General features: G+C 45.6%; 1 protein-coding gene across 8 annotated transcripts in view; it reads left to right on the top strand.

The window, feature by feature from the left end:
- Positions 1–10,814, top strand: part of SCN5A (sodium voltage-gated channel alpha subunit 5) — a 223,519-nt gene extending 212,705 nt beyond the window's left edge. For 4 of the 8 annotated variants that reach the window (XM_082192123.1, XM_082192120.1, XM_082192119.1 and 1 more), the window contains 5 exons: positions 2,312–2,365; positions 3,597–3,738; positions 5,847–5,947; positions 7,387–7,657; positions 8,610–10,814. In XM_082192123.1, the coding sequence (XP_082048249.1) occupies positions 2,312–2,365; positions 3,597–3,738; positions 5,847–5,947; positions 7,387–7,657; positions 8,610–9,835 (1,794 nt within the window). In that variant the 3' untranslated portion in view covers positions 9,836–10,814. Of the gene's footprint in view, positions 1–2,311; positions 2,366–3,596; positions 3,739–5,842; positions 5,948–7,386; positions 7,658–8,609 lie in introns of all 8 variants that reach the window. The other 4 variants (XM_082192121.1, XM_082192122.1, XM_082192118.1 and 1 more) reach the window with 1 other exon arrangement.
- Positions 10,815–12,167: the final 1,353 nt, after the last annotated feature.

Raw genomic sequence — 12,167 nt, 5'->3', positions numbered from 1 at the left:
ACTGCCTTTCTCTGTTGCTTATCTGGTCTTGTTTTAGTTTGATTCAGAGTTAGCCACAGTCTGATGGCACATGCCTTCTATGCAATAGCCTAATCATCAGCTGTAAGCATGACCCCAAGATGGATTTATCAGCAGTTAAGTCTCACCCCAACACACACACACACACCAGCCCATAACTAATTTCAATAGCAGACAGTATTTTAGCTGGACCTATGCCATGCAGGACAATATCACACAACACTCCCATAAAGATCTTACCACCTTCAGATCTGGTCTGTAAGTGGTTACTAATTCCCCCGTAATTTTATTTCCCTCCCAGTTACGTTTCCCACCCCTGCCTTTCACGATATCACCACTTCTTTGCAGAAGTGTCTTGCGAAGGATTCCAGAAGCCTAACTGAGCTCTAGATTATCTTACTACTAGGCTCCTCAGGAGTTTGGGGGGGGAGAGAAGGGGAGGGGAGCTGGATGGGACAAAACAGCTTTATAATTGACAGCTCTGGCATCCAACAATGCCTTATTACCATCCAGATCAGCTCATGAACTGCAATTGTGAAGTTCAGAAATTGTCGGGTTCTTTCTTTTTCCAATGCTAAACGCCCCGTTTATAGTCCAGCTGGAATCTTGGCCAAATCATGCCCCCAGAGGGGAATGCCATGCAGAGATGGAAGATTGCTTTGCCAATGGGAGAGAGCTGTGAGGAAAGATTAGAGCAATTTGGAGAGTGAGTGCTCCACAGAGCAGGCAGTTCAACCTGTTTCTCCTCCTCCTAACCTCTTTTGGGCAAGAGAGCCGGCTTTTAAGTGGGAAGGGACTAGAAGAGGCTCAGGTTGCCACCCGCAGGATTACGGAAACATTGGGAAGCAAGGATTCAACCACCTGCAAAAGGGATCAATAGTACAGGATTAAATCATCATTTGTTTCAGTGAAACAAGCTGCTGTATCGCCTCAGGCCTCTCTCTCTTTTTTAAAAAAGATATTTATTAAGATTTTCAAAATATTACAAAATGAAAAAAGAAAAATACAAAATAAAAGTAGTTAAAAACAACTCAATCTTTCCGTTACTTATCTTTCATTTGCTTGTTTCCCGGACCTCCTCGCGCCTCCCTTTTTTGTATTCCAATTCAGTTTGTTAGTTCAGCAAATCCTTCCCCTCTTTGTTTATCCAGGTCTTTAATCTTAAAATATTGTGACATTAAATTTTTAACTATTAATAATCCATTTTTCACATTCCCTTATAATATTACAGCTAAAAACCACTTAATTTCTATCCAACATCATTCTAACATTCATTAATTTTGCGTTATCTCTGTAAATAGTCTTTAAACTTTTTCCAGTCTTCTTCCACCGACTCTTCTCCCTGGTCTCGGATTCTGCTAGTCATTTCCGCCAATTCCATATAGTCCATCACCTTCATCTGCCATTCTTCCAGGGTGGGTAGAGGCCTCTCAACCCTCCTTTTTCATATTATGAATGTCGGCTCCAAAAAGCACACTCGGGTCTTACTGAGGGAGGCTGGTGCATTAGAGGAAATGAGGCGATGCACCTCCAACTAGCTTTCACCTGCCCTGCCTTCTCACTTGCATCCAGTCCAGGGGCTGTCACTACCTGTCACCCTCCTTCTCCTCCTTAGTTTCAGTGTTTCCCTTGCGCAACTCAGCAGGGATGGGGGGATGGATGACAAAACTAGGACTGGTTGGCTCTGCCTGTCATTGGCTCTAGCGCCCCCTACTGTTGGCCTCCCAGCCCTCTCACCTACCAATACCAATGGACATCAGCCACACAGGTAAGAAGTATGTGTGCCATCACAACCAGGGTGCTACTTAGGGCGAAGCAGACTGCCTCTCCTGTTTCCTCCCTTCTCCCTATCACACACAGACCAGTGTTTCCGATCACAGGTGATTACCCCAGAATGCATCCCACTGCCACCCCACCCGGTCCCAGCAAGCACAGTGCTGCCTCTGACCCACACCATGGCTGTTCAGTGGGGCAGCGAGAAGAGGACGGCAGCCTTCTGTGAACTTTCTTGAGCTAACTTGTCTTAGGATCTAAGCCGCTGCCTGTTAAATTAAAAGCTTGCTTTCAGTCATTAAACAAGCGTCCCCCATAATAGAACCTGCTCAACAGCTAACTCTGTTCCTTTACATAAGCCAAAATTCATGGGGCGGTTTGGTTTTTTTATTGTATTAACAGTGAAAAATATTTTTCCCCACATAATAGTGCAAGTAAGGTACAAAGCTATAAAGTAACCATTAACGCAAATGCATATTATGATTGTCTTAATTACATGCATTGCTTTTCTTTTTCCTAGGCAACTTTTAAAGGTTGGATGGAAATTATGTATGCTGCGGTGGATTCACGAGAGGTGGGCTGCTCAGATAAAGGACTTTGGTCTACTAACGTCTTGCATTATTTTATTTCTTTGTATGGTGTTTGAACCAGTGTCTCCTGCTTGCCGGTAATGTACACAATCTACTGGGAAGTTCTCCTGCAAAGCCCCCATCAAAATAAATGGGAGCTGCACAGAAAAGCCAAGGTGACTCATTCTGAGCACCCTAGGTAAAGGTAAAGGTACCCCTGCCCGAACGGGCCAGTCTTGACAGACTCTGGGGTTTGTGCGCCCATCTCACATCTATTGGCCGGGGGCCAGCGCTGTCCGGAGACACTTCCAGGTCACGTGGCCAGCGTGACAACGCTGCTCTGGCGAGCCAGAGCCGCACACGGAACGCCGTTTACCTTCCCGCTGGTAAGCGGTACCTATTTATCTACTTGCCCCCGGGGGTGCTTTCGAACTGCTAGGTTGGCAGGCGCTGGGACCGAGCAGCGGGAGCGCACCCCGCCGCGGGGATTCGAACCACCGACCTTTCGATCGGCAAGCCCTAGGCGCTGAGCACCCTACAATGTACTAAAAGGAGAGCTTCGTGAGTGACGCTCATTGATGAGGCTTGGGCAGAAGATTTTTCCAGTGAATCATTCTCACTTCTGCTCATGTTTTAGCATCAATTTGGAGTTTTCTTCTTATACTAGTTTTTTTTTGATGATGTGTGTTATTTAGTTTACTACTTAATCATGCTTTAATTGGCAACTAGAAACACCAAAGTCCCTCCCTTGATAATGGATAAAAAGATCTTGCAAAAATATAGTGAGCCTTGAAATTTGGACTGTTTTAGCCATTTACTCCTTTTTTAACAGAAGAGACACATTAAATGCAATTAGCCGCATCGGAAGAAATAGCCATCAAGCTAACGTAATTAAAACTCAGTTCACACAGTTCATACACTCTTCATGTGGAGATAGTCGTGCCTACTGGCTCGGGCACTCCACCAACTCCCAACTGAAGGTCGAGACATTCATGATGAGCAAATACTGTCATCTGAAAAAAAAGTTTTTAAAGTAATTCTTTTCAGATGTCATAGGCTATGCCGTAGGTGAGGCTTGGTATCCACCTAGCAGCCAAATACTTTCTCTGAGCTGCATAGAATGTGTTGTGCATTTCAAAGGAGGAAACGCACACCTTGGTTTTAGTTTAGGATGCCAGTGGACATTCATCACCCTTTCTTTGTTTTCTCCATGTTGCTTTTTTTTTTTTTTTGCAGCGTGAGGAGCAGCCCGTCTGGGAATATAACTTGTACATGTACCTCTACTTTGTGATCTTTATCATCTTTGGCTCCTTCTTCACTCTGAATCTCTTCATCGGTGTTATCATTGACAATTTCAATCAGCAAAAGAAAAAGATAAGTAACACCTTGTCGGCCAGGCAGCCGCGAGTTGTGGAAGGGGGGCAGGGATGTTCATAGCTCAGTGGTGGACCACAGACTTTGCCCAATAGCCAATCCCTGCCGTCTCTAGTTAGAAGCATCAAGTAGCAGGTAGACCTCCGTCTGGAAGACACAAGAGCCCTGCAGCTGGGTCAGGCCAATGATCCATCTAGTCAAGCATCCCCTTCTTACATTGGCCAACCAGGTGCCCATTATGAGAAGCCTGAAAGCAGGACCTGAGTGTGCAATGGTGCAAGACTGCCAGGACAGTGACTGGGTAGAGTCCCCCCTCCCCCTTGTGATCTGGTTAATTCTTAGAGGGCAGAGTAGTTGTTCATTCAGCCCATGATGGTCTACTTCAACCAGCCATGGCTCTCCAGAGCTGTCTCCTCCTCCCTGATCCTTCTAGCTAGAGATACCAGAGATTGAACCTGAGGGCACCTTCTGTGTGCAGTGCAAATGTTCTGCCATTGAGCTGTGGGCTCCTCCCTCCTGTCACCTGTTTTCATTCAACTGCTGGTCAGTATGTTGTGATGCACCTAGTCCCAAACAAAATACTCAGAAGGGAAAAGACAAAGTCAGTGAGCAGCATCTCCTGAAGTTTGCACAAATGACCAAAGAGGACCGCAAAAAAAGGAAAGGAAAGAGGTTATATAATTGCTTCCATTGTGCAAAACGGTAACAATGAAAGGATGGAGGAAATGTAATCAAGCACTCAGCTAATTGTATGTAGCTATTCCAAAATTGAAATAAACATGGAAATCTTGTGGCCAGTACATCGTCCAAGCCATACTACCCTGATCTCCTTGGGGAACAGGTGCATATAAGTGCAATAAATAAATCACTGCTGAAAAACAATGAATTCTAATCTGGTTCTAAAAAATGCTGGCCCAATAATCAGTTCCTCCGCTTAGGATGGAGGAATGAATCTGTCAGTTTTGGTTTCTCTCCCTTTCTGCTTTCTAGTCTAACATTCAGTTCACCAAATTTCCCATATGTTTGCAATTTCCATACCGCCCCCGTCAAGTCCTCATGAAAATTCATCAGCCTTTTACCATTCATTTCTCCTAATGTGGGGCGTATGGGGTGTTAGGGGAGGGGTGGTAGATCTGGTGGGGGACACATCCTTCCTTCTGTGGTCCCTACCCTGCACTTATAGGAGAAAAACTCTTATCTTAAACCTCTGCTGCCTTGTGGGATGTATTCAGGAGATGAAAAGGCTAAGGAGTAAACCCAATACAAATCTGGAGTGGAGTCCCTAAGATGCTTAGATGGCGTCTTCTATATCTCCTTCTGGCATTTCCTACAGCCAAGCTGGTGTCAAACGTCTTGCTCGGCTTTCCTTTGGACCACACCAACACGGCCGAGAGAGGGGTCTTGTCATCTGGGCAGCCCAGGTCCTCCATACACGCCGCCCAGGCTTGTGCTTCAGAGCAGTCACTTCAGTGCTGCTGATGCAACAGTTTGACTTCACCCCAGAGGCGCACACCATTTTCTCTTGCGACTAATGGATGCCAGCAACAATCTCCTAATTTTGTATTTAATTTAGCCTTCCGGCAATATTTCCCTTAACACAATGAGTTTTTGTGTATTATTTTCACCAATAATGTGCCTTTTTATGTGCACTTCCTTCTCATACACCCATTTTGGGGGCTGGAGAACTGCATTTCAAAATTTAGAGAAGTTTGCATCTTGAAGGAGAGCTGAACTTGAGTTTATGTATTGCTCTGGGAAGTGTGATTTAGTCACAGACTAACCCCTCTGGTGATATTTCTCGTGGAATTTCATGGTCATCTGCTGGCTGATAACTGATAAGGCAGATAGCACTTCTTCCAATTCCATGGAGCTGTTGAATTTTGGTAGGATCAATATCTCAGTAAAAATGATTAACAAACTTTCTTTGGGATACCTACGCACAGTTTCAATTCTTACTGAAATATAATTAGATAGCTTAATGATTGCTACCAAGAATGGAGGGGAAGGAAGGGAAGGAAATGGAGACCTTCAGTCATTAAAAATGGTTTTGCTTTCCACAAACAGCCATTTCTGCCATCCAAATTAATGTTAGTTTTATCTCCCTATACTTAGGTGGACAAGACATCTTTATGACGGAGGAACAGAAAAAATACTACAATGCCATGAAAAAACTGGGATCCAAGAAACCCCAAAAACCCATCCCACGGCCAGTGGTGAGGCATTCTGTGGATTTCTTTAGCTGATACCAACTGACCCCTTCAGAAAAATGTCCACCAGAATCGTATCCATTGTAGTTATTTATATATTACACATATTTGTTACACAAGCATCCTGTCATATTTCTAGAGAGGTTTATAGCACCAATCAAGAAAAATAAAGTTTGTCAATTGAGCTCTATTAAAAATATTTTGGAGTTTTCCCATTGAATTGAATGGAAAGTGTTTGGGATAGGGCACTCTGTCACCTAAAAACATGATGCTATACTTCCATTCCAAAGTATGCTTTGGACCAACACTGCGGTCCCCCTCTGAGTGTCTTCTGGTGGTTCCCTCACTGCAAGAAACAAAGGTACAGGGAACCAGGCAGAGGGCCTTCTTGGTAGTGGCACCCGCCCTGTGGAACACCCTCCCTTCAGAAGTCAAGGAGATAAAGAAGTATATAACTTGTAGAAGACATTTGAAGGCAGCCCTGTACTCGGAAGTTTTTAATGTTGGATGTTTTATATGTGCTGTGGGCCGCCCAGAGTGGCTGGGGAGGCCCAGCCAGATGGGTGGGGTATTATTATCATTATTATTATTTTCAAATTGCATGGTAGGGTTGTCCACCCTGTGACTTGCCACCTCTGGGGCCAACAACTGCTTCAACAAACAAATATTTGAGGCAGCTGCTAGGACCACAGTCCTCCTGACCACTGCCACACTTTCATATGGTGCTGTGCAAGTGTGAACACTTACAGGAGCTGGTGACAAGGAGGGGTGGTACTGCAGACGTGGCCTCATGGCAGGGGCACCACTACCATGTACCAGAACAGAGAGCGGGTGGGGAAGGAAGGAACAGCAGCAGAAGCGCTGAACTGGCTCCACCAGGGCTCCCAAACTGCCTGATGTCCCTGCCACTCAACCCTGACCCTGCACAGTCCCTGGACTTGCCAGTTATACTGTTGTCAGGAGCCCACCACTGTGTGCATAGGCGGCCCTCCCTGCTGGCCACTGCTGAACACCCAAACTGCATACAAGTTCCATTTCAGGCCCAAATAGGTGCAAACATATGGTGCTATCTGAGTCGGCTGCTTTGATCTATTGCAGTAGTTTGCATAAGCTCATCCCCACTGCCCCGTACCCTATAAAAAAAGCATTATTCAGAGTAGTGGTTTGCACGACTCACTAATAATGACACAATAAAATTCAAAACAGTAACAGTTAATTGCAGATTTATTCAAAATCCAATCAAAACTATTCAGTTTAACTGATGAGCTTGATTCAGGGATATTAGCTTTTTGAAGTCTGATAGTCATTTGTACCTCCAGCACCACCTGCCCCTCCCCCCGCCACTCCCTTATCTCTTGGTAATCCCCTAGGTAACCCCCACACACCATGCCATACCATCCACTTTGGGAACCACTGATCTAACGTGTCTTTCTAATATCTTCCAGAACAAGTATCAAGGCTTCATTTTTGATGCTGTCTTGAATCAAGCCTTTGATGTCTGCATCATGCTCCTCATCTGCCTCAACATGGTCACCATGATGGTGGAAACGGATGATCAGAGCCCGGAAAAAGTGAACATCCTTTACAAAATCAACATGGTCTTTGTTGCCATCTTCACTGCAGAGTGCATATTAAAAATGGTGGCTCTGAGGCACTACTATTTCACCAACGGGTGGAACATTTTTGATTTTGTCGTCGTAATTCTATCAATAGTGGGTAAGTCAAACCCTCAACAAATATAGAATTTGAAGTGGTGGATTTGCCTAGATCCACGTGGCCTGATTGGCTTCAAGGGGTAAAGCACATGTGAATATTTCTTGGGAGCAGTGACACGTTGGAGCATGCAGACTCTTTGGCCTACTCCAGTGTGTCTGCAGCACATCTGTATAGCAGTTCATGGCCTCTGGGCTTAACTCATGGTGCAGAAGGCCTACCTGTGCTGTTGGTTTCCTCTGCAGCGTTTTAGATCACAGGTTACTCAACAGGATGGATGTAAGGGAGCCATGAGCTATTAGTAATGCTGGCTATACACTGCCTCTATGATCAGAAGCAGTATGCTGGGAAAGAATAGTGGGAGAGGGCTATGCTCATGCCCTGCTTATGCCCTGGCCACTGTAGGAAGGAGGTAAAAGGTAAAGATAAAGGGACCCCTGACCATTAGGTCCAGTCGTGGCCGACTCTGGGGTTGCGGCGCTCATCTCGCTTTGTTGGCTGAGGGAGCCAGCGTACAGCTTCCAGGTCATGTGGCCAGCATGACTAAGCCACTTCTGGCAAACCAAAGCAGCGCACGGAAACGCCGTTTACCTTCCCGCCGGAGCGGTACCTATTTATCTACTTGCACTTTGACGTGCTTTCAACCTGCTAGGTTGGCAGGAGCAGGGACCGAGCAACGGGAGGATGCTGGCTTAAATAGACCCTTGGTCTGATCCAGTAGAACTCTTCTTGGGTTTATGAACAAGCCTCCTGGTATCCCAAGGCCACCCCAAAGGAAGGAAAGAAGGGACGCAAGAGCTCAACTGAGCTCTGTGCGGATCCTTACTCGCATACTCAGTTGCGCTTCAGCAGGGATGTCCCATGCCCTTAATTGGTAAACCAGAGATGCTACTTTCAACCAAAACGCCATAACCTTTGCTGGTTCACTAACTGGTTATTCCCTTTCCCCCCCAAGGCTCTGTACTTTCTGACATCATCCAGAAATACTTCTTCTCCCCTACCCTCTTCAGAGTCATTCGCTTGGCTCGGATTGGCCGGATCCTGAGACTTATAAGAGGGGCCAAAGGAATCCGAACTCTTCTCTTTGCCTTAATGATGTCCCTCCCTGCGTTGTTCAACATTGGCCTCCTGCTTTTCCTGGTCATGTTCATTTACGCCATTTTCGGCATGGCCAACTTTGCCTACGTTAAGCAAGAGCATGGGATCGACGACATGTTCAACTTCCAGACGTTTCCCAACAGCATGCTCTGTCTCTTCCAAATCACTACATCCGCCGGCTGGGATGGTCTTCTCAGCCCCATTTTGAACACCGGGCCGCCATATTGTGATCCAAGCCATATCAACACAAATGGCTCGAGGGGAAACTGTGGCAGCCCCGCGGTGGGAATTCTGTTCTTTGTTACTTATATCATTATATCCTTTCTCATTGTTGTAAACATGTACATAGCTATTATTTTAGAGAACTTCAGTGTCGCTACTGAAGAGAGCACAGAGCCTCTAAGCGAGGACGACTTTGATATGTTTTATGAAATATGGGAGAAATTTGACCCCGAAGCCACTCAGTTTATTGAGTACGCCGCGCTTTCCAACTTCGCGGACGCTCTGTCAGAACCTTTACGCATTGCGAAACCAAATAAGATCAAGCTCATAGCTATGGACCTCCCCATGGTGAGTGGGGACAGGATCCATTGCTTAGATATTTTGTTTGCTTTCACCAAAAGAGTGCTGGGGGAGTCTGGGGAGATGGATGCCCTCAAGATACAGATGGAGGAGAAATTCATGGCTGCCAACCCCTCGAAGATTTCTTACGAGCCCATCACAACCACACTCAGGCGGAAACAGGAGGAAATTTCTGCCATCGTCATTCAGAGAGCCTACAGGAGCCATCTCTTCCAACGCTCCCTCAAGCAGGCTTCCTTCCTATACCGCCAAAAAGCCTGCCACCTAGGGGAGGACGCTCCCGAGAGAGAAGGCCTCATCGCGTTCATGATGAGCGAGAACTATGGGAGGCCGATAAACAAGTCAGAAACTCTGTCCTCCACCTCCTTCCCTCCTTCCTACGACAGCGTCACCAGGGGCACCAGCGACAACTTCCAGCTAAGGTTGACCGACTCTAGCAAAAGCGACGAGCATCTAGACGATCAGCTGTCGCCCGACAGAGACAAAGAGTCGATGGTTTAAAAATATATATATTGAGTTTTTCATTTAGGACACTTTAAGAATATTGTTTACAGAATGTAACCACACAACAGTTGAAGCAGCCTTGTTAAACATTAGTTGCAAAGGACGCAGGAAGGGAGGTCAGCCCTGAAGCAGGGTATGTCAAGGCGTTGGCAGACGTCTAACCTTTGACCCTTCTCTTTCCAACTTTGCTCAATGTTTATATTTCTATATGCACAGGGAGGGGCCGGGGAGGGGGCCGGGGGGTTCCAGCACAAAGGTCCTGGGGCTGTCCTAGCAGTGGTGTGTTTATGGAGACGCTAGACTGTAACACAGTAAGTACTTTATAACTATACACAGATAAAACCTGACCGCATACTTTTCATTTTAAGGTCTTACTTATATTAGTGCGTTTACTTGCGGCAATGTATGACCTTGCATTCTATAATAAGAGAGTGAGGGCGAAGAGGAAGAAAGAGAGAGAGAGAGAGAGAGAGATGGGCGGAGGAATCACGTAGCTCCCGTAGCAGCAATGTAACACTTATTGTATATGTTGTGAATGGTCTTTCATAAATTTATTATATTTGATATTTTTTTACTTAAAATATATATAAATATATATAAATATAAATATAAATTTTTCTCCTTTTCCACGGAGATTGATGATGCTAACGCTCTACGTGATGAACTAGGAACCAGAGATGCCGCCGCCCCCCCCCCAAAATGACGGGAGTTGCTTGCCGAGAAAATTAGGTTGCAAAGCAAAATACTGAGTCAGCAACATTTCTAACCTTGTATTACCACAGAGACACCTGCCTGGAATCATCAGCCGCTTCCTGGCAGTTGATAACCAAGGGAGCACAGAAGGAAGGAAGTGACGTCACATAAAGCAAGACATGGGTTGCATTTTATTTTTATTTTTGTTCTATCCTGCAGGATATTAGACACTAATGGATTCTGCTTGTAAACCTGCCAATAAAAGCACTATTTTTTTACCATGCTTCAGGAATCTGCTTTGCTTCCAGCAAGGGATCTGCTCCGACTCCTTTTCTATATATATATATAAAAAAGGCTCCTGGCTTTCAAAAGTTGTCCCCCTCGCCCCCCCCAAAAAAACGCAGCACCATGCGGCCCACACGCTGTCAAAGTGACCGGCTGCTGGGATCTGTTTTCACCGATAGTTCCGTTTCAAGCTGAACAAGCTTTGAGTTCATCAGCATTAAATAGTGTTGTTTTTATGAGACCAGACTGGTTAACTGATGTGGAAGAACTGCTATTGACAGCATAAGAGGAGAATTGCCTAAGGAGGTTAAACAAAGGGTTCCTCTACGGCACAACAGAGGCAGGCTCTCCCCACGTTAAGGAAGTACCATATGAGATTCCCCCGAGTGTAACGAAACGACATCTGGCAATTTTGAGGGCAAAACACCTAATTATAAGGCCCTCCGCCCACTTCTCTGAAATTTGATCACTGCGGTTCATTCTAGACATGGTGATATGTGGTGTGATAACTGGGTGCCCAACTGTCTGATGCTGCCTGTTTCTCGTGCTCCTCCATCTTGTCTGAAATGAACCGAGTGCTTCTAAATATAGCATGCAGTTATGTAATTGTGATGACTTTGTGAAAAAGATTAGAACAATTAATCAAGGATAAGAACATTCACAGCAGGGACAGGGGATCTATGGCTCTCCATATGTTGGACTATGATTCCCATCGTCCCTGGCAAAAACTCCAGGACTAAACATTGCCTTAATTCCTTAACTGTGGCACCACCACAGAGGAGGCCATGTCTTATGTTGCCCAGAACTGGATTAAGACCTTTAGAGGCCCAAAGCAAACCTTTTGCTGCCATCACATACATCTAATTCAAATATATATAATAACATAACCTGTAACATAAATTGTTAGGGACACGGGTGGCGCTGTGGGTTAAACCACAGAGCCTAGGGCTTGCCAATCAGAAGGTCAGCAGGTCGAATCCCCACGACGGGGTGAGCTCCCGCTGCTCGGTCCCTGCTCCTGCCAACCTAGCAGTCAATGTGCAAGTAGATAAATAGGTACGGCTCCAGCGGGAAGGTAAACGGCGTTTCCTTGCGCTGCTCTGGTTCGCCAGAAGCGGCTTAGTCATGCTGGCCACATGACCCAGAAGCTGTACACTGGCTCCCTCGGCCAATAAAGCGAGATGAGCACCGCAACCCCAGAGTCAGCCACGACTGGACCTAATGGTCAGGGGTCCCTTTACCTTTAACATTAATTGTTATTTTTAAAATGAAACAAAACCTACAGTACGATGGAAAATGATGTTTCATTTTCTGTACTTCCACTTTAGTCGTATTTTTTAAAAAATCTACT

Source organism: Podarcis vaucheri (assembly GCF_965113315.1).
Source record: "Podarcis vaucheri genome assembly, chromosome: 12".
Classification (NCBI taxonomy): Eukaryota; Metazoa; Chordata; class Lepidosauria; order Squamata; family Lacertidae; genus Podarcis; species Podarcis vaucheri.
This window is presented reverse-complemented; position numbering and strand designations above follow the sequence as displayed.